Raw genomic sequence first — 21,513 nt, 5'->3', positions numbered from 1 at the left:
ACTAGGGTATTGGATGACATCCCACACCTCTGTCCTCCTCAAGCTCAGTTCAAGCCCCGCAAGGAGTCTTGAAGGTGTTGAGCAACCAGTTTTATAATTACTTTTGCTCGAAGCGTAGACAGAGCGACTCATGCAAGAGATATACAGTAAGCCGACGCATGATCGACCAATCATTTGTCAATGAGAATATGATCCCCGCAAACCAGAGGTAGATGTGGGCTAGTATAGCTAAGTACCGGCTTGATACACTGCCTCTATGTAGGATTTTGTTACCACGGAAGCCCATATAGGTTAGATGGGGAGAGACGAGGTGTCAGGCCAACGACGCCGGAGGGATTTCTTACTGTCTTCCTGCAGGAGCTCACAGTGTGGAGCCTATCATGTCGGTTATCGATTACTTTTGATGTTGCTATCGGTTGAGATCCTTGCTTGAGGGAAAATGCGCCGAGTACTAGACATTGCTGGACACTTATTGGGAGGTTCGTAAGAAAATAGTGCTGATTAAAGATGATTTCAGCTGCAGTAGAGTATTTAGTCCTAGTCAATAATAGGTACAGACGTAGCCTCTAACTTGCTTACTGCGATAGCTGGTAGGTAGGCTTCTCTAGGTACACGGTGGCTACAAATTATCGGAGTATGTCGCTGCTCTCGGAAGTTATCAACTCCCAGGGGAGGTACAATCTCGGTTGAACACCATGCGTCTCCTATTAGCGTCAGGAATATCCGATGTTGAATACGACGGTGGATTTTATTACTCTGGATTCAAGATAGCATGGTAGACGAAGGATTCGTTGACTACCCAGGCACAACGTACTTCGGCGCAGTACTTAGATTGGGGGCGGAACCGCCATACGAATAACTAAGGCCCTTTTCCCATGGAAAAGACCTAGTTAGATGACTTGGCTAAGAAGAATAATGTAGAACTAACTAGTGATGATAATTAATATTGTCCATCTACGGCGAGTTGACCAGAAAAGTCCGTAGTAAGCAGTACATATATACGGACACCGTAGTATCGGAGGTCTTCTTATCCCGCTGGTGAGCCTGTGGGTGACCAAGAGAAATCTCCTCTCCCTCTTTTTTCCTCTTCCGTTCCTTTGCCAATTGCTCGCCCCCAACAATTTTTTATTTCCTCTCTCTTCGTTGAACCTCTTCTTCAATTCTTCGACAATAGGCCTATATTCTCTTCTCACTATCAGAATCTTCAAAGGAAGAAACCTTCAACCATACAGGGATCATGTCGGACGCTGCTCAAGTCGCCGGGAAGAGAAAGAGACCCAGTATGTACCTGTCACTTATCGATCTGCTTGTGTCCTTTGTTCCTCTTCCCTCTTCACAACCTTTTTTTTCCGTACCTTTTCTTCCCCTCTTGCATTTATCTGCTCCATCCTATTTGTTGAAATTCATCTCATTGTGATCTACGCTTTGTTTTGGGAGCGTCCATATATCCCATTTCTTTGGAAGATTGTCAAAGATTTTTTTTTTCTACTAAAGCAGACATCATTCTCAATTCTTCCCGAACGTGTTAAACGCATGCTCGTGTGTCACTACTGCGAATCCAGACTGTCCCTCTGCCTTTTCCCTTGGAATTAGATTTGTTTCATCTGCCAGGCTCCGGCGATCATCTTACCCCTCTCTTGGTGCTACACCTACCGCGATCATCATCCAACATGACTGACCGCGATCGATCTTCAGGGACCCAGTCTTGCCCGCCCCCCGAGTTGCCTCAACTGGTCGCTGAACAGCATGTCCCTATTCCTCCCAATGACAAGGAGACAAAGCGCTTGATTGTCGTCCTCTCTCATGCCAGTTTGGAGACATATCGGGCTTCCCATGGTGGTCGCAATGGCTCGGGTCGGGATGAGAAATACTCGTTGCTCAATAGCGATGAACACATTGGTGTGATGCGCAAGATGAACAGAGATATCAGTGAGGCTCGGCCTGATATCACCCATCAGGTTTGACTCACTCAGGCTCCATGGAAAAAAGATTTGACTTCTGGATTGCTAATCTCTTCGCTCTTCCTCCACCCGACAGTGCCTTCTCACTCTTCTCGACTCGCCGATCAACAAAGCTGGCAAGCTTCAAATCTACATCCACACTGCGAAAGGTGTCCTCATCGAAGTTAACCCATCCGTCCGCATTCCTCGTACCTTCAAACGTTTCGCCGGTTTGATGGTTCAGCTGCTGCACCGACTTTCCATTCGTTCCACCAATTCTCAAGAAAAACTACTCAAGGTCATCAAGAATCCTATTACGGACCACTTACCTCCCAACTGCCGTAAAGTCACCCTCAGTTACGAAGCCCCAGTCGTGCGGGTCAAGGACTACATCGATTCCCTAGGTCCCAAGGAGAGTATTTGTATCTTTGTCGGTGCCATGGCAAAGGGCCATGATGACTTTGCAGACTCGTTCAAGGATGATACGATCAGTATCAGCAACTACAGTTTGAGCGCCAGTGTTGCGTGCAGCAAATTCTGCCATGCTGCGGAGGAATCATGGGGCATTCTTTGAGCGACGCCGCGAATCGGGGCTCGAGAGCGGCCATATTTTGACGACTGACGAATTTTCTTTTTCGCTACCTGCCATCCGGCGCCGAGGTCGAAGTATTAACGAACGCCAATCTTGGGAACGCATGCCTCTGAACGCATGCCTCTTATTCTCCGCCTTTGGATTCATTGCGTCCCATTTCGCGTCTGTTCTGGTATCATCCTACGTTCTCCCTTTCGCTATTAGCTTCCGGGACCAGTGTGACTTGATACACGACCACCAATACGACATCGCTTACGCTTTTTTCGAGGTCTTGAAATTTTCTTGGACGGCTTTTCCTTCCTCCCATCAGCAGGACAATGGACTCCAGTACCCTGAAAAGCTTCCATTCCGAGCCCATCCACTATGGAGTGGTGAAGTTGCAAGACAAAATCAGACTCGATTTTGCCTTTTGACTTTTTGCCTCTTGATTTATCCTCCAGAGTGCAAGGGACTGGCTGGCGCTGGGAGCCCGTACCACGTGAATCTAAAATCAGTACGATCGATAACTGAGCCTTCGGGTTGGTTTTATATATGAATATATATCAATTAGATTCGTGTACATTTCCAGCATTCTAGACTGTAGGTGTATTCCCATATAGACGTCTAGCGATCAGCCTGTCATTGTCCAAGTGGAAGGAAACAGGAAGCTGCTCGGTCGATCAGTGAAGAGCATGAAACAAGACTCATACCATATAGACTTTGATGATGAGATAGAGAATTCTCCAGGTTGCGTAGAAAATGGTTGAACAGGAATCGGACAAGATGAGGATGAATATGTATGTCACCATGAGTGCCTGAGATAACAGGCATTTACAAAGGCACCAACAACTGGATGCTCTGTGTGCTCATTCGATTCAACTCTCTTTTTTCCACCCTCCAACTCTGCAGGATAAAACGCTTGTAGAGACAACAGCAAATTCGAGATCCTGCGATTACTTTGTCTGCTGCTTCTTACAACATGCATACCGGGGGATTCATTATTTGATCGGCTGGCCCGGTTGACTGGAGGTGAACTATGATTAGACTCGCTTCGACGTGGCACGCAGAGAGGCTTGCATTCTCATCTAGGTGGACCTTCTGCTTCACTTTTTCTCTCTTTGGCTGCGGAGGTCTAGAGTATGAAACTCATCCCCATTTTTTAGGATTGCTTGGCCCCTGGTCTGTCCTGTATGGATGACATGGTCGGCTACGGACATGCGTAGATGCCCATGATACTTGGGCGCGTCCATCGGACAATCTTTCCGGACAGCGATGGCGGTCATTCTATGCGCATCTACCATCTGGTTCCAAAACTATCCAGAGAAAGTCTGGGCCATGATGGCCATCTTGTCATTCGACTGATCGCTCCAGTGTTTGAAAGGGCGCTGTCTTATATCAGTCTCGCACTCCTGCCGACACAATGGGATGGTGCATCGCCCAAGGCACAGTCGCAGATAGTGGATGCATTTTGGCGGTCTGACAGCACCATCTGGCGACTAAGAGCAGCAGAAGTGCCCAAACACGAACCGGATTGGAGCATCTGACTCTTCGAGAGAGATCCCCTCCAAGCTCTGCCTCACTGGCCCCATATGACTACTACCGACAAGTCCGTCTGTCGTTTACTGTCGCACCACACCCATTTGGTGATCTAGTGGGCCAAATTTCTGCAATCATCCTCTCAGGCTTTTGCAGTGTCCGATAACAAGTCAGTAAACTACAGAGTACTAACTGGTGATCCTATTCTCCCATTCACTACTCGTACTTCGAGGCATTATTTTCAGCAGTCAGCACGGTGTCAAGTAGTATCCATCATGGTCGATTGCCTCGAATCTTGGTCTATCCATAGTCCAATGTAGCGACACTTCGCACAGGGACACCCAATGCTTTTCTAACTCGCTAGGTGCAATTGCAAGCAGGTTCCAACTGTTCTTTGATGGGCGCCCCATTTGCCCTGGGCAGGGCCACCTACTGGACCGTCCGCTGCGTCCAGCGGCTCCCGCTGGTGCCCCACGATGACCTGGCGCTATGGAGTCGCTCTAAGCTTCACCGAAACGGAAAGAAGAGCGTGGCATCAGGAGTTTCTTGACTCCATGATTTTGATACCCATTGGAGCCCACCTTTCCCGGTTTGGGTCTGCAGGGCCCGGACTCTGGTCGAGGTACGGTGGATAGTCCCGGCCACCCTTTCGGATGCTCTGAAAATCCAACTTGGCATGCGACTTGTGCCTGTGCTATTGCCAAAGCTGTATTTCTGGAGGGGTTCATTTCCCTTCGTGGATACGTACATTTGCTCTAAGTTTCCGACCGTCTGTTATTGGATATCGGTTGGGCATGCTTAGGTCTCTCCATCTGTACAGCAAGACCTGCCTTGAAATAGCACCGTCAGTCCTCTTTCGTATTTCTGGACTGTCCTCTTCGCCTTAAAAGTGTCATTCAATCATCCTCGTTCTGTACCCAAGAATTCGAGCATTATATATACGCTGTCCTCTTGTTAGGGGATTAGGAATCTCAGCTCCTCCTTTGATTCCTTTCCTTGGATGTTGTTCATAGACATCCTTGTTTCGTGACTCGACTTTATATATATACATATCATCCTGTGGTCACAAATCCTGCCTTGTACCCCTGAAGTATATACAGGGCGAGTCGACTCCAACGCAGACATGCCTCTGTCCCACCTTACTCTGACGGTCTCTCACCTCCCAACATCGACTTCCTTCTTCCTCTCCTGCCTGCAGCCCCTAGGGTATCAGTTTATCGGTCGTCACGATGACTATATTGGATTTGGTCAGAAATCAGGCGAGCCGGCAGACTTCTGGATAACAGAACAGAAGCCAGGGTCAGTATTCTTTCTGAACATCCTATCATAGCCCCATTGACGAGGACGGAATCATAGATCGCCAGCTGGTGCAGCACATGTTGCTTTCCCTGCTCCGTCAAAAGATGCTGTAGGATCCTTTTTCATCAGTGCACTGAAAGCCGGCGGAAAGATTCACGGTGAGCCAAAGACGCGGGACACAGACTCGGGATACTATAGTGCTGCTGTGATCGACTTTGACGGCAACAGCATCGAGGCTGTGTACCGTCCGGGTATCTCTGCTGCTAAGTCCGAAGTCAGTGCATCTCCAATTGGCTTGCTTGAGAATGGGTCCGTGGTGTCCCGAGCTAGCACGAAGGTCAGCTCCGTCAAGCCTCAAAGTATCGCTCCCTCTGTCAGGTCAGAGGCCAAGTCGTACGTCTCAAGGGCGACTACTGCTGTAGAGAGAGGAGCACCGTCAGAGCGAACTGCACCGACCATCATCTCGCGGGAGGTTCAGCAAGCGCCGTCTCCTACCTATATTGTCAACCATACAACCCACACCACCCAAAAAAAGGACGACAGCACAGCCAAGACAATTGTTGGCTCGCTCATCGGAGCGGCTGCAGGTGCAGCAATCGCTTATGCATTGACCAAATCCGAGTCACAGTCGCAGTCCTCGGAGGTCACTCCTCCTCCGCAGTACACACCCCGGGATTTCCCTCAGCTGACTTCTCCATCGCAAGCTCCCTCGCTAGCTCAGGAACATCAGGGCTACAGGGCTATTGACGCTCCTCCCGCCAGGAGTACCTTCTCCCGATCAGATGCACGATCCACTCTGACTCGTAGTGTCTCTTCGAAGAATCCTCGTGCGAGCACAATATACGAAGGCACGGAGTTCGTTCACCCCCGTGGAGAAAATGGCAGTGTGTACCTCGAAGAAAGTGGGCGTCGTGCCTCGGATGGGAGTGTCTACACGGTGAGGGATATCCCTCTGAGAGCGATCGAGTATCCCCCACCGGCCCGTTCAACTACGTATCCGTGCAATCCCAGCACTCTCATCAGCAGCTTCCCGGATAAGTCGCGATTCAATGATAAAGAGAGCATCTATTCAGCATCGACTGCCAAGCCATCCAAGGCCAACTATCAGGATCACCACTCTTCCCGCCATTCTTCGCATCAGTCAGCGGCCAGATCCATGGCGGGAAGCACGACCTCGTCCGCACGAACGGCCCGTCAGGTCCCGCTGCCCGAAGGGTCCGTGACCTCCTATGCGTCGTACCGCAGCGGTGCAAAGTCGGGTGTCTCTGCCCGTGAGATCCCGCTTCCCCAGAGCGTCGTGGATGACTTTGAGATCCAGACCAATATCACGCCGGATGATTCTATAAGCCAGGTCGATTTCTCACGGAGGTCCTCCTACTCCCACCAATCTCACCGCTCCAAAGCCCCCTCTCATGCCTCCAAACGCTCCAGCAAATTCGACGAACCCGTCCAACCGAGCGATAGCGTTAGTCAGGTCTCCACCAATGTATCCAAGACGTCGCAAAGAACCATCAAAGCAAACGGCAGTATAGCTGGCGGAGCCTCCAAGGCTCCATCCAAGGCTCCATCCAAGGCTCCAACCATGGTCAGCAGTCGGAGAGGCAGTCAGGTTGCCTGAGCAGAGTCAAGGACCCGCATGGTTCCTCCTCCTTATCATCCTCCTCTTCGATTATTTGCTTCGACATTCTCGCCTTTTCTCTATATTCTTGTCTTTTCTCTACATTCTCTCACGACTCCTCAATGAGCCATGTAACGACAGTGTAACCGCGGCATATCTCACGCATTAAACAGCCAGCAAGGTCGGGCGTTTTTGTTTTATTCCGTCGTCTCGTTGATCACGCATTGATGTTTAGTACATATACTCGAAACCACATAGACTATATATGAAGCGGCCATAGAGCAAGAAGCTGGCCGGCGGTCGTCTTGGTTTATCTTCCTCTTTCTCTTTCTTGTGTCTGGGTTGTGATTTTTGCTTCTGCTCTTCTTTTCTTACCTTTCATGCGTTTGTTGACATTAGAGGTCGACCAGCACACTTGTTCTTATGAACATCTTGCATGCATGTCTGGGTAGTCCTCCATGTGTGTTAATCACATACTGCAGTCCATTCTGCACTTTAGCTCAATGGATGTCTGTCTATATTACACAATTGCGTATCGTCGAAACTGAGCTTTCATACTTGGACCAGTTGCATACGCAACAACATTTAGACGCAGAAATTACTTGCACACGAGCTTTTGGTTAGACTAGATCTCTAGAACTACTGGATCGGAACCCATGAATAGTATGGTGATTCCGTCACCAGCAAAAGGGATTGAATTGTTAGGGCTATGGCTATTTCTAATATGCATGCGCGTCATTAGATCCATTTAATGGAGTTCAGGACAATATCTCAACCTATAGATGAGGACTCTTCTAGCCCTGTCCTGTGTCTAATCAGACTGTGCATTTACCTATTGCAACAGTCCTGCTGCCTGAGCTTTAATCCCTTAACGAACCTATCATCGTATGAACCTAAAACCTAAGTTCTTGCCTTATCCTCCTCCCTTTCATGTGGCTGTCTGTCCGACATCCAGTGGTTTGCAAGGTCCTATGAGCCCGCGAGCAATAGACGATCCTCTCCCGGAAAGCTCCTGTCAACCATCATCAGGATGAAAGTGTACTTGCGAATGATCTTCGGTAGGACTCAATCTATTCAACTCTTCGCTAACATCTGCACATACGACCACAGGGTGTGGAAAACAGGGCTTCCCGTCCGCTCAGCCGTACTTAAGCCACACGCCGGCCGGTTAGTAGTTGGGTGGGTGACCACCAGCGAATCCCGGCTGTTGTATGTTTTTTGCTCACCTATTCTGTTCTTATATTCTGCTTGCTATTATTTGATGATCTACTCTCTTGACTGTTATCGTTGTTGAATAGTTTTTTCCCCCTCTTTCGTGCAGAAGCATTGAAAGCAAACTCATTCTTAACCGGTCAACGGGTCGGACGTGGTCTTGCCTTTATACCTATCGCTATTTAATACACACCGTTACCACCACCGGCTCAGCACCATGACTCCCTCCCTTTCCGCTCTCCTCACGACTCACGCGACCTCGCTCCTCTCTCCCAGTCAAAATCCTCAAGCCATACGAGCCACAGCCTCTGCCGCCCAAAGATCCGGCCTTGAGGTTTTATGTTCATCAAATGGATTGTCGAAACTCCATCCAGTCGAGATCGAGAAAAAAAGTGCTATGAATGCATCAAAGACAATTGGTCATTATGATCGTAGGACATGACACTTCCCGCCGGTAGAGAAAGCGCAGAATAACACGAATTTAGAGACATGCGATTTGTTTCACAGTAAGAACAAGGAACGGATCTACGATCACGGTACGCCAGGCTTCGGATCTGATCTAACGGAGTGAAAGATGACGCAGAAAGAATTGGGAAGACCGAGGTGGCCGCGCAGAAGTCAACTGTGAAGATCAAATAGCGTATTTGCGTGTCCATTCACGGGCCGTCGCTTCGTACCGAGGGCGGTCGGTCTTGTAGACGTGAGCGATCTCAGGCACCAACGGGTCGTCCGGGTTAGGGTCTGTGAGCATTGAGCAGATCGAAAGCAGCACTGAAGAGCGGTCAGCATTTGAGAAAGTACATCATTCGCATCGATGAATACCTTTAGAGATTGTAAGAGCAGGGCTCCACTGGTCTCGCAGAATGTCAAGACAGATACTGCCATTCGAGTTGATGTTGGGGTGGTAGATACGAGTCGTGAAGTTGACCTTGGGTGGCTTGAATGGATAATCGGTAGGGAAGTGGATGGTCAGGAAGAAGACGCCTCCCGAGTATGGCGAGTCACCCTGTCGAAGAGGAATGTCAGCATTAGATCCAATCACTCTCGAGTCACAAATGCGACCAGTGACGGAAATGCGTTGGGAGAACTTACAGGACCCATGATTGTTGCTTGCCAGTGAAACTATTAGAAACACCAGCTGTCAGTGGCCATATTCAACGAGTAATGAGATGCCGGTAGGAAGTTGCATGACACAGGCGGATTCATGCAGTATGCGGCGCGGCACATGGCAGCTGCACACACGACAGTAACAACAAAAACTTGCGACAGAAGGGTCGGGAAGATATCATACCAGATCATCTCCAACAGGGCCAGCAGAGCAGGAAGAGGGCGGATCACTAGATGAAGAATCAATATCAGCATTGTGGAAACCTTAAGGATGACGTCTTGAATTCGGGAAATGGAAGCGCCTTGAGGACGCCCAGGGGACCCCGCAGTAGTGGGGTGAACGACACCACGCCGCAGTTGACATGAAGGACGACGACAGAGAGAGCGAAGATGTGAATGTCTTACCGGCCGAGGTCAGTGAGTTCCTTGTTGATTCTCTTGAGAGCCATGTCGAAGTTGTGTGATATGAAAAGAGTGTAGACGAAAGATCAGCCACTCAAGGAAAGGTATTGTTTGTTCTGCACACACAGAGTTCCGCACGTTAGTACCGAAGGTCACGAAGTGAGTATTATATCAACTGAAACAAAACAGAAGATAATGAAGAGAAGAGAAGAGAATGAGAATGATAAAAATGGGGAGGACTAAGGGTGGACTCACTAGGGACAAGAGATGGACTTGATTACGTCGGAAATGGGAGGGCGAAAAAAGAAGAAGAAGAGGAGGGGAAAAGAGAGAAGGGAATTGGAATTGGGCTGAAAGAGGGAAAACGAGAGAGAAGGAGAGAGAGTGGCAGAGAACCTCAGGCAAACTTCCCGATCAGCGCGTAACTTACGTACTGGGCGGTATTACCGTCACAATATCCACAGCGCTAACCTAAGTAGGTTAGACTATCTTTTATTTTACTAGATGAAACTGAGTCCTTTCCTGCTTCAGCCACACTGCGTCATATGGTCATGTCGTTTCTTAAGAGTGAAAAGCGCTATCAGGTGATGGCCTATCCTTGAACACAGAGAATAAAAATCAGTTTGATTGAGATGGTGAATGATTACATTCGCAATCAACCTAATTAAGAATATCAGCCCCTGTTGATCGGGTCAGAGTGATGTATCAGGCCTTCCATGCTCAACGTTGATGCATCGCATCGCCACTGTCCACCAGTTGGTAACTCAGTACTTGACTCTAAGTGGACGATCGATACGGCCATTACCGGATCGTTCCTTTGTTTTTCATTCAGCCTTGTCCTTTTCCTTACGGCGGATTACACAGATTTACAAATCATGACAAGATAAAGACTTTCTACCTTTTTTTTGCATCTCATAAGGCAGTGGTGGCAAGTAGAAGATCTGAGATATCAGATCTTTTCGGTACATGTTCATAGTATGAAAACTTGTGGTAGCATAGTCGTTGCTATGGCTTCTTCTGCCTCTATCATGCTGCGGCTTGGATATGTACAGGCAATATGAAAGATGGGTTCCAAAGCAATCATTCCTACAAATCAGCCAGGAAGGGCTAGAATGTCTTAGACAAACGCCTGAACTCCTGTGATGGCCCGTCCCAGTATCAATGCTAAACCCCAGCAATGTCAGTCTTGAACTCTTCGTGTGGAAAAGACAGGCTATGATATCCGCCGGGTACTCACCGTGAATGTCACTCTGTCCTTCGTAGGTCTGCACCACAAATAGATTGGCTACGTGTCGTCCGATATGGTATTCGTCGCTGGTTGCATTACCGCCGAAAATCTCCTGAAGTCTACGCATCGAAAATGGTGTTAGTATAATTTCAACTTTCAGCAGCAGTATTTGAGGAAGGGTGACGCATACAGCCTTGCATTCGCCAGAGCTCGATCACAGTTCTGCCTTTTGACCATGGAGATCATCTCCGGAGTGCTCTTGCCGGCGTCCTTGAGCCGAGCGACCTGAGTAGCAGCCAGCGTTCCATATGCCGCATCAGTGGCTGCATCGGCTAGTTTCTTCTGGATGAGCTGATACTTCGCCAGCGGGTTGCCCTTGAACTGCTTCCGCTCCAGTGCATAAGTGCGGGCACGGTCGATGCAGTCCTCCAGAGCGCCCATGGCACCGAACGCAATGCCCAACCGGGCACTGTTCAGGCAGGTGAATGGACCCTTGAGGCCTTCGACGTCCGGAAACATGTTCTCCGCCGGCACAGGGCAGTCGTCCATCTGGATCATACCCGTGATCGATGCGCGCAGAGCAGTCTTGTTCTTGATCGCCGGCGTTTGCAGTGTGCCGGGCGGGCACTGGCTACGCTCGACGATGAAACCCTTGATTTTGCCAGTTGTCTGCAACTTGGCCCATACCAGCATGATATCCGCGATGGGAGAGTTGGTGATCCATGTCTTAGCTCCAGACAGCAAGTAGTATCCCTTCTTGGTCGGGTGTTCGCGCGCAGTCGTCTCCATCGAACCGGGGTCGGAGCCGTGGTTGGGTTCTGTAAGACCAAAGCAGCCCGCCAGTTTTCCCTTGGCCAGTTGCGGTAGGAATCGGTCCTTCTGCTCCTGAGTGCCGAACTCGTAGATACCCGTCATCGCCAGCGAGCTCTGCACAGACATTCCCGATCGATATCCCGAGTCTACCCGTTCGACTTCTTTTGTGATCAACCCCGAGGCAACTGTACTCGCACCGGCGCATCCATATCCTTCAATGCTCGCGCCGAGGAGGCCTAGCTCCCCCATTTCCTCCAGGATTTTACGGTCATAGTCTTCGTTTCTGTAGGCATCTGAACAAAGGCAAATCTGTCAGCAGAAATCACACAGATCGTCCCTAAGTATGACTTACCGAGCACGCGGGGAAGTAATCGCTCTTGGCAGTATTGTCGGGCTGTGTCCTGAATCGCCAATTCCTCGTCCGTATACAGCTCCGACGCGGCTAGGGGATCCTCCCAATTAAACACTGTTGAATACGCTCGTACCGAAGTATTGTGGCAGACCGCGGGAGCCTTATACAAGCGATTCACTGATTGCAGGTGACGTGATGCTGCACGGAAGATTGACCGGTTCATGATTGATTTGAATGAAAGAATGCTGCGCGAGAAGAGGGAATGTGAGTGGAGTAGTACAAAGCAAATAAGAACTGGATATCTATTTTATTGAATCTCCTCCAGCACGGCTCCCAAGCCGAATTGGAATTGACTGCGGCAACTGATGGTATCCAGAGCAGCGAGGATGCAAGATGAATTGCGGGGAGGCCGATTGTCCGGATAACGCTTGACCTCGGCAGTCGATCAGGATGTTTGTCTGCCCTCCGATGATAAAAGCGATTTGAAGTATCGAATTCGGTAGTGAAAGCAAGAATTGAACAAAAGTGAGTTCAACTATCTATCGATTTTCATCCATACCTATATATACCCAAACTGAAGGCCGACCTCGGTGATCCTCGGTCATCCGCACCACCTACTTTGGGTCATGTTAAGCCTCGGGATTGTTTCCGTTCCATCGGTGCCACCATCCAATAACCGTCAGGATAAAGGAAGTCCTAAGTTGAGGCATTTGGCTGTCTGTATGAGATTCTTGATAATCTATGTGCATGCTCTAGGCTACATGGCTGTCATATCAACTATTTACTCGATAGCCGAAAGCCTCGCTTCACGATTATATCTTGGTAACTTTGTCCTTCATGTCCGTCTTGGTGGGGCGATCGTTATGAAGGTGTCATTCAGCAACAGCTGAAGTTCGCAGTCACCTATATAAGGGAAGGATTCGTGATTGAAGAAATCCAATGTTCGAAAGAGAAATGCCTTCTCAGACGGACTTCCTGAGTTGCATGCTCGGATGGGAACTCCCTGGCCTGTGAAGCCTTTCGAAATGATCGTGGACACATTACACGACAATGTAGTGCTCAGCAGTTCATCGGCGGATCAGATATGGAATGCGTATGACACAAGCTGGGATCGACTTGCGAAGTTCGGTTATAATCGAGTAATAATGTCGGAGGACTTCAGCCAGAGCGCCAAACTGGGCCCTCGAGTAAATGAACCGTCACGTTAGTTGTTGTTCTTTTCACTGAGCTCTACCGAGTCAATGCCGGTTGTTGCCGATGACTGCCGGAACACCTCAAGCAGGCATCTGAGATTGAAGAAAGTCGAAGACTCCCGTAGGGAAATACTCCTCGTCGAAGCCCCATAAATCAGCCATCATAGGATCCAGAGAGCTTATCGAGAGACCTGACTCCTGCTTCCCCTGCGTCTGAGCAGGTTCAGACCCATTACTGCGCTCAGCCGACAGGGGAGCCATTCCAGGTAGCGGAGGAGGGTGGCTCAGAATGGTGTCTCGTTCACCCAACGGTTGCGCTCCAGGAATTATAATGGGCTTGAACATTGATGTAGTCTCATAGGAATTCTGTCCCAGAGATTGCTGACCACTCGAACTTCTCTTTTCCCACTCCTCGAATCCTGTAAGCATCTTGCGCAAGCCACGGGCTATATGATGAGTAAGATGGCGCTCACTAGCACGCTTGCTACAAGTCACCATGAGTTCAATAATTTTACCAACCAAGGCACGCACGTAAGGCGCGTCAATTGAAAGACCCGCCGAGGCAATGGAGTTTTGCTGTCCTTGTGCATTCGGCAGCGTCCCCGAGCAACATTTAGCGGCGATCTTGAGGAGGAACACAGCTGCAAAGGTGATCATGCTGTGGAGATATAGAGGAACGCCAATCAAAGCTCTTTGAATGTCGGGTTCCTCGAGGACCACCAGGAGCGTTTCGATCGCAGATTCTATCGCCAGATTGGCATGTTTCTTGCGTTCAGCGGACATCGGCCGCGACGAATTCGAGGAGTGATACGTCCGTAAAGCAACCGAGTTTAGTTGCAGACGAGAGAAGTGGTAGTGCAGATAGACGGCTTTGTAAGGGTACGCACCGACATACCGACTTCCAGCTGTTTCATCTCAATGTTAGCGCTCTTTTCAGATCACCAACCCAAGCAGATCAAGTCGTTATTCGTACCTAAACGAGGGAGCCAGGCGGAGCGCCAATCTCCAAGATCAGCGTCGAACTTATTTATTGTGGAGAATTCGCTCTCGGGGACCTCCAAGTCGACATCGGGACCGAAAGCGTGGTATATTCGAGTCAAGATGATGAACAGGTCCACTTGGCTGTGAAGACGAAGGTCCGACTGCTGCACCGTCGGAGAAATTGTGAACGTATTGTGATTCGCGATGCTTGGATCCTCATGGATGATAGGCGGTCGTCCGTAGGCGATAGAGAAATGGTGCTCCAGGGTCTATGTAGTCGATTTCAGTGCGTCAATCATCTGGCAGCCGTAACACTCTCCTGATCGCGACCTAGACTTACATAGAGAAGGTACCAGAGCCTCACTTGTTCTATATGCTCCACAGAGCCCTGCATGGCCTTGCGATAAGATTGGTGAAGATTCCGTTCAGTCGCAATCCGGACCGCATAGCCCGAAAGCTTCCAACTGACATCCGCAAGCCAGAATGCGCCAACACATAATGCACGCAAGTCGTCGAGGGTATGATGTCTATCAAGCATGGATTCCGAAGCCAGCTTCGCGAATTCCGTATAACAGGTATCGAATGTTTTCTCTTTGTTGGGTAAATGGAGAGCTGAAACTGCAAGAATGGCGGCGGAAAGCATTGAAGAAGAATTGCGAACCGACGTAAGATCCTTGTGCACCAACGCCATACCATCCCACAGATAACGACTGAGCACCTGATCAAAATAGTGGAATAGGTCCTCCGCCTCCTGAAGGTCAATCACTCCTCGCGATATGAAGTCGGTCACTAGTGCCCGGTCGGATGCATGCTGACGTCCAGGAGACCTTGGAGGTATATCGCTCAGCCGAGTCACTTCGTATAGACTTCCCATCGGCGCAGTAATCAGGGATGATGTTCCATTTTCTTCCCGATCGAGGGAGTACTGAGAGTGTTGCTTGGGAAAGGAATAATTCGCCGATGAGTTTGGACCTATTGGGACGGATTCCAAGTTTGAGCCTATCGAGCTCGGTCTCCTGTCGTGGTTGACCGTCGCAGTGCCGGTATCTTCGGTTGATGCTGTTGATCCTTTGCGGTCTCTTTTTCTCGAAGGAGTCTCCATCGATTTGCTCAGCGACTGATAGTATGACAAGTCCGGTAGCTGAGCCTTTCGGAGTATATCCGTCATTGCAAGCTCAACCGTCGTCTTCCACCTGCATGATTATGGAACGATTAGCGATGGTGTACAATAATGACGGTATATGTATGAACTATATTTACTCTGTCTCATCGTCCAATAAAGTCTGTAGGCTTTTGTTGACAACACAGTCCAAGCCCATGCGACGGCATCTCTGACATGGCGCCTCCCCTTCCTTATCACAGCGCACCTTGTGATTCTTGCAGTTTGTACATGCACGGATTCTCCTTGAGATCTTAGGGATATGCCTCAGAATTTGCTGTTTCGAATCCTCATCGGTCGCCATATGCGAGTAAGCTCCCTGAGGAGAGGCTGAAGACGCATGGCCATTGGCTTCGAATTGAATGCGACTCCGCTTCATGGTTACTGTAAAAAGGGGAGGGTCATCCTCGAAGTAGTGCGTAGGATTGTGCCGGTGTATTGGACTTTTACTCCCAACGAATTTAGCCCCCGTTGAAGAGGGGTGCAACATGCAGCCTGAGGGGGGAGACTGAATAATAAAGTCTGGCCTAGTACGGGGTAGATGTGCGCCTCTCTGGCAGGCTCTGCCTACATATGTACCGACTTCACCTATCTATTACCTGATCTATCGACCGAGAACGGAGGGACCACAGATGCCGTCAGCGAATAGCAGCGCCTCTCTCCCCGTTACACTCTTTCCTTTCGGCTTTCCAAGCTCCTACACGCGGAGATCAAAAGTCTGGGCCCCCCTGGGGGTCTTACCGCCTTACAGTTACAGCCTTGGCGCCTGAGGCCGGGGAAACTCCCGCGGGGTGTCAACATCACGTGGAAGTCCAACTCAACTGCACTAATCCTAATCAGGCTCAAATGATGTATGGCGCGTTCATCCTTCCGCGGCGCGTCTGGGCGCGAGTAAAGCTATTTTTGAGCTTCATATCTCGAACACCTTATTCTAGTGTGTGGTTTACCAACACACCAAGGGAGTAGCGATTGTCCTCTTCTTTTTGGTTGTTTCTAAATTTGAGAGCTGCCGCAATGGGTATTAAACGTAAGTGAACTTTGGGCCAGTTAAGCAGCTACCACCACAAGGTTTGAAGCTTGAATAGAGCTGATTGGGGGGCTCTAGATTTGTTTCAAGTTATTCAGGAGAATGCGCCAGATGCTATCAAGGCAGGGGATATCAAGAACCACTTTGGCCGAAAGGTCGCCATCGTATGTAGTCTTTTCTCCCAATCCTGCTAGCCAGCATGGAAACACATTTGAAAGTTGCAGTGATACTTACAAGCCATGGTTGAATAGGATGCGTGCGTTGAACCTTTCTCGGACACCTCAGGTCATGTAGCTCACATCTTGCAGGTCTATGAGTATCTACAGTTTTTTGATCGCCGTCCGCTCCGAGGGCCAACAGCTCATGAGCGAGTCGGGCGAGACAACGTCACATTTGATGGGAATGTTTTACCGGACATTGCGCATGGTCGATAACGGGATTAAGCCTCTCTATGTCTTTGATGGAGCGCCACCGAAGCTCAAGTCCGGTGAACTGGCGAAGCGTACTGCACGAAAAGCGGAGGCTACTGAAGCCCATGAGGAAGCAAAAGAGACGGGCACTGCGGAAGATGTTGAGAAGTTCTCGCGGCGCACGGTGCGTGTTACAAGGGAGCACAATGCGGAATGCAAAAAGCTGTTGAAGTTGATGGGTATCCCGTACATCGACGCTCCGACTGAGGCGGAGGCCCAGTGTGCAGTGCTTGCGCGGGCAGGGAAGGTCTATGCCGCTGCTTCTGAGGATATGGACACGTTATGTTTCGAGGCGCCAATTCTTCTCAGGCATCTTACGTTCAGCGAGCAGAGAAAGGAACCCATTCAAGAGATCCATCTGAATCGTACTCTAGAGGGGCTCGGCATGGATCGCAAACAGGTAGGCGACTCGCTTATCCCCAGAATCCCTTCATGGATACGATTTTCTCATGCTTACACCCGGCTGCACAGTTCATTGATCTATGCATTCTTCTCGGCTGTGACTATCTGGAACCTATCCCAAAGGTCGGGCCAAACACCGCTTTGAAACTCATTCGGGAACACGGAAGCTTGGAGAAGGTGGTCGAGGCGATCGAGAACGACCCGAAGAAGAAATACGTCATCCCCGAAGATTGGCCCTATCAGGATGCGAGGGAGTTGTTTCTTCATCCAGACGTGCGAGAAGCTGATCATCCCGAGTGTGACTTCAAATGGGAGGCGCCAGATGTTGAAGCTTTGGTGGAGTTCCTGGTCAAGGATAAGGGTTTCAACGAGGACCGGGTCCGCAACGGAGCTGCGCGCCTGCAGAAGAATCTCAAAACAGCTCAGCAATCACGGCTTGAGGGCTTCTTCAAGCCGGTCGCTCGGACGGATGAGGAGAAGGCTAGTCTCAAACGCAAGCACGATGAGAAGTTACAGGAACAAAAGAAACGCAAAAAGGAAGAGGCCAAGGCTAAGAAGGAGGCCAAGGCGAAACCACGTGGTGCTGCGTAGTTTGCTTGTCTGTTTACAGGACCAGCTTTGGAGGAGTCGTGTCGGGAAGAGTATCTTGAGGGTGACACGGGGCTCGCATGTTGCGTGTCAATACTATGTAATATTGCTGGCGTTTCTGGCTTTAGCTACAGGCGTGGCGTTTCCTTTTTCCATGGCATATGATGGTTCACGTATGATTAGGGATCGAAAAGAATATGGTTATTTTTCCGTTTATAGGTTATGTTCTGATTCTGACAGTACCTGATGCCGCGTAGGGACGCTGCATTCCTCCGCCCTCCATTCGCCCATTGATCCTTTTTCAACAAGACGCCCAAGGGATGGACATGTAATAGCAGTGGGGGTCTTTTCTTTCGATGATATGGCTGCATTGCAGGATTTGGGGTTCGTCAAGTACTAGAGCGTGGGAAAAGCCTGCTCGTGCATCCGCCTACAGCGGAATGATATATATGCATTGGTATCTAGAAATAGTGGTAACCCCCTGGTCCCACCAATACAACACATGCCAGAGTCAATCTTTTGGATTGATGTAGGACTTGATGCAATAATATTAAAATCAGGGGCAGATTGGACAGCAATGAAAGGATTGAATGAAGGCTTATACAATATTACTTCACCATCAAGGATGAGAGGCGCAGTGGTACTAGCGGGCTTTGTCGACACTGTTCTACTGGCGATAGAGGCCACTCTAGAATGAGAATACATAATAGCGGGTATCCTGGATGTAGATCGATGCACACTTCCCTAAAATTCTTTTGCCACAAGTCCACCGATGTGGTGATGTCCTGGGCCATGAGCCAGCCAAACAGCGGCCCGCTGCAATGATGTAAACAACGGATCAGTCAACCAGACTCAGGCCATATCCTTCAGGACAATTTGATCCAGAACTGGATATACAAAAAAAGTGACCTATGACGGCAATCAGGGTGAAAAAGCAAGATATACCATGGTTCAGCAAGAAGAGTGATTGGCAGGAAGGTCGAGTAGTACTTGGATGAATCCCACCATTGACGACCTGGGTATATTCTTCACCTAACCACATGATCTCTCTCTTCGTTTCTTGCTTAAATCATACCTAACTGGAAATAACCTTTCTTACACTTACCCAGGGAACAGGTGCTCATTGGCGCAGAGACAAACTTCAGCCCTTACAGTATATCATAGATATCATCGTCATGGACACACTCTATCCTCGTGACCCAACCAAAAGCACGAGCGGAGTAGACGAAACCCTCCTCCACCTGCGATTCCAATCATGTTGCTTACCAGCAGAGAGAAACTGTAAATATGCAAGGGGATAGATCATTGACTTCAGTTCCTCAGCCTCTTGTTTATGAGCACGGTGCAAGCTGCCAGGAGTGGATGAGCTTGATTGAACTGCAGTGATTCAAGGTACAATCGCATCGCATCTTGACGGTTTCAGTAGTCACTTTCGACCGCCGCAGATCTGACAGAAAATGTTCAAATTCTTTCTTCAAAAAGCGATAGATGTCAAGTTCAATCAGATTCTACGAGAAATTCATATCAAGATTCAAGTAATTTGTTCGAAAAAAGGTGAATGACTTGGCAAGGGAGTTGGGTTCTGATCGAGAGCCCACAAACAACGCGAAGATGGAGAAATTGAGTGGACAAAAAGGAGGTAGAACAACAGGTTGCCTGATTAGTTTCGCCTGGAATGCGCATAGACCGAGATCAAATCCCCTTCTAGTCTCCATTATGAGTATGATAGACAGGTGCGAGAGGGGAGAAGGAATTAAAATCCATCGACTACGTGTATGGAGCAGAGGGAAGACAAGAAGTGCTGAGGGAGGCAGACAGTAGGATCATGCGCGTACAAAACAACATGAACTCGATGCTCTTAGCGATTCCCTCTTCATACTTTCAAAGGCTGATCGTCGCGCTACACTAGTTCAATCTGTACCTGCTAAATCATTATATAAAAGACTAAGGTATGAGAAGCACATATATCGAGGCAAAATAAAAATTAGAGACGAGGAAAGCGAAGAAAAGGAGGGAGAGATTTGACGTGTTGTGCCGCTTCTGCTTGCGAGTGATCCTGTGTCAACACCGGCTGCCCTATAAATCGCGGTGCCCCGCGGCTTTTCCACCCCTTCCGTTGTCGACTGCTTTTTCTCTTCCTCGATTTCGCACACCACTCACCAGTCTATTTTAGGAGCTTCTAGACATTGAATCCATCTTCTGGATCTCTTGATTTATATATATACATAGCTTCACCATCAGCAACACCAATCCCCCTCTTACCTTTCAACATGCCTCCCAAGAAAGCTTCCACCGGCGCGACCAAGAAGGCCGCCTCGAGCCACGCCTCCTACCGTGGTATGTTTCTACTGATCTTTCATCACCACAACTTCGCGTTTGGGGGATTTTTGTATCATTTTCGTCGCGAATGTCTGCTAATTCTGAAAATATAGATATGATCAAGGATGCTATCCTGAATGTGAGTTAATCACGCTGTTTCCGAGGCGCCTTTTGATGATGGTGCCGGGTGGGAACTTCCCCGACCGTGACACGTCTGCACGGCGCTTGACTGTCCCAACCACCCATCGGGCTGCTCTTTATTTTATCTCAAGTTGGTCGCTGACATCTCTTTTATAGCTCAAAGAGCGTAACGGTAGCAGGTATGTAGTTTTCTGCTATTATCCTGAGTATAGATTCATCGCCGCTTGGCGACGTGGCTCAGCTTTCCCTCACAATAACCTTACTTCTATGACGCGATCAAACTAACGTATGATTTTTTACATCATTACAGTCGCCAGTCTATCAAGAAATATGTACTGGCCAACAACAAAATTGCTTTCGCCAGTCAGGCCGCTTTTGACAGCCAGTTCAACAAGGCTATCAAGGCCGGTGTTGAGAAGGGAGAGTTCACTCAGCCCAAGGGTAAGTCGCTGTCTGCCGCGCATTTCTACCTTGCGTGGTCTCCGATCATTTTGATCAATATAGGGCGTCTCGCTGCCTGCGCATGTTCTTTTGTGCGGAATCGTAACACTGACGCGTCTCAATTGCAGGTCCTTCCGGCCCTGTGAAGCTTGCCAAGAAGGAACCTGCTGCTAAACCTGCTGCTAAGGTGAGTTCAAAGTATATGTTGAATCGATCAAGTGAAAACATAACTAATATGCTTCACACAGAAGGCCACTACTACGACAAAGGCTGCTGCCCCCAAGAAGGCCGCCGCTAAGAAGACGGAGAAGGCCGAGAAGCCTGCTGCCAAAGCTACCACCAAAAAGGCCGGCACCACCACCAAGAAAGCTGCTGGAAGGCCCAAGGCCAACACCGCCAAACCTCGCAAGGCCTCGACCGCGGTATGTGACCGTTATCGCTGTTGCTTCTCGATTCTCAATGGATGCTAATACGTAAACAGGCTCCTGCTGTGGTTGACCAGCCCAAGGTTCTCTCCACGACCAAGTCAGGCCGAGTGACCAAGACGACAGCTAAGCCCGCTGAGAAGGCCACCAAGAGAAAGGCCGCAACGACCAAGAAGGCCGAGAAGAGCGAGGCATAAATGCCATCGCTGAGGTCGTTCTGAGCGATTTGTCTTATGTTTGCTCCTTTCCTTTCAATGTTTTTTCGTCCGTGACGTGCGTTTTCGAGTGA

At 49.3% G+C, this 21,513-nt stretch overlaps 7 protein-coding genes across 7 annotated transcripts, besides 3 other annotated features; 4 read left to right on the top strand and 3 right to left on the bottom strand.

Moving 5' to 3' along the window:
- Positions 1-1,670: 1,670 nt before the first annotated feature.
- Positions 1,671-2,514, top strand: NFIA_071240 (18S rRNA pseudouridine methyltransferase; the record flags this gene model as incomplete). The annotated part of the gene is made up of 2 exons (XM_001263849.1): positions 1,671-1,958; positions 2,038-2,514. The coding sequence occupies 2 exons, from the start codon at positions 1,671-1,673 to the stop codon at positions 2,512-2,514; spliced, it is 765 nt and encodes a 254-aa protein (XP_001263850.1).
- A 116-nt stretch (positions 2,515-2,630) lies between these two features.
- Positions 2,631-2,657: a microsatellite.
- Positions 2,658-5,170: 2,513 nt separating this feature from the next.
- NFIA_071230 (VOC family protein) lies at positions 5,171-6,964 on the top strand (the record flags this gene model as incomplete). The annotated part of the gene is made up of 2 exons (XM_001263848.1): positions 5,171-5,346; positions 5,404-6,964. 2 exons carry the CDS (start codon positions 5,171-5,173, stop codon positions 6,962-6,964), a joined length of 1,737 nt encoding a protein of 578 aa, XP_001263849.1.
- Positions 6,891-6,925: a microsatellite.
- Positions 6,965-8,807: 1,843 nt separating the features above from the next.
- On the bottom strand, positions 8,808-9,732 carry NFIA_071220 (putative ubiquitin conjugating enzyme (UbcD); the record flags this gene model as incomplete). Its single annotated transcript, XM_001263847.1, has 5 exons — positions 8,808-8,947; positions 8,999-9,182; positions 9,269-9,298; positions 9,468-9,513; positions 9,689-9,732. 5 exons carry the CDS (start codon positions 9,730-9,732, stop codon positions 8,808-8,810), a joined length of 444 nt encoding a protein of 147 aa, XP_001263848.1.
- Positions 9,733-10,802: 1,070 nt separating this feature from the next.
- NFIA_071210 (acyl-CoA dehydrogenase) lies at positions 10,803-12,301 on the bottom strand (the record flags this gene model as incomplete). The annotated part of the gene is made up of 4 exons (XM_001263846.1): positions 10,803-10,849; positions 10,923-11,032; positions 11,104-12,019; positions 12,079-12,301. 4 exons carry the CDS (start codon positions 12,299-12,301, stop codon positions 10,803-10,805), a joined length of 1,296 nt encoding a protein of 431 aa, XP_001263847.1.
- A 1,051-nt stretch (positions 12,302-13,352) lies between these two features.
- On the bottom strand, positions 13,353-15,790 carry NFIA_071200 (Zn(II)2Cys6 transcription factor; the record flags this gene model as incomplete). Its single annotated transcript, XM_001263845.1, has 4 exons — positions 13,353-14,176; positions 14,245-14,521; positions 14,593-15,445; positions 15,513-15,790. The coding sequence occupies 4 exons, from the start codon at positions 15,788-15,790 to the stop codon at positions 13,353-13,355; spliced, it is 2,232 nt and encodes a 743-aa protein (XP_001263846.1).
- A 635-nt stretch (positions 15,791-16,425) lies between these two features.
- Positions 16,426-17,901, top strand: fen1 (multifunctional nuclease RAD27; the record flags this gene model as incomplete). The annotated part of the gene is made up of 5 exons (XM_001263844.1): positions 16,426-16,438; positions 16,517-16,602; positions 16,690-16,694; positions 16,747-17,308; positions 17,380-17,901. The coding sequence occupies 5 exons, from the start codon at positions 16,426-16,428 to the stop codon at positions 17,899-17,901; spliced, it is 1,188 nt and encodes a 395-aa protein (XP_001263845.1).
- A 2,267-nt stretch (positions 17,902-20,168) lies between these two features.
- On the top strand, positions 20,169-21,421 carry NFIA_071180 (histone H1/H5 family protein; the record flags this gene model as incomplete). The annotated part of the gene is made up of 7 exons (XM_001263843.1): positions 20,169-20,235; positions 20,331-20,356; positions 20,515-20,537; positions 20,669-20,799; positions 20,928-20,986; positions 21,048-21,221; positions 21,281-21,421. The coding sequence occupies 7 exons, from the start codon at positions 20,169-20,171 to the stop codon at positions 21,419-21,421; spliced, it is 621 nt and encodes a 206-aa protein (XP_001263844.1).
- Positions 20,962-20,985: a microsatellite.
- Positions 21,422-21,513: the final 92 nt, after the last annotated feature.

This window comes from Aspergillus fischeri, genomic scaffold (genome assembly GCF_000149645.3).
Source record: "Aspergillus fischeri NRRL 181 1099437636252 genomic scaffold, whole genome shotgun sequence".
Classification (NCBI taxonomy): Eukaryota; Fungi; Ascomycota; class Eurotiomycetes; order Eurotiales; family Aspergillaceae; genus Aspergillus; species Aspergillus fischeri.
This window is presented reverse-complemented; position numbering and strand designations above follow the sequence as displayed.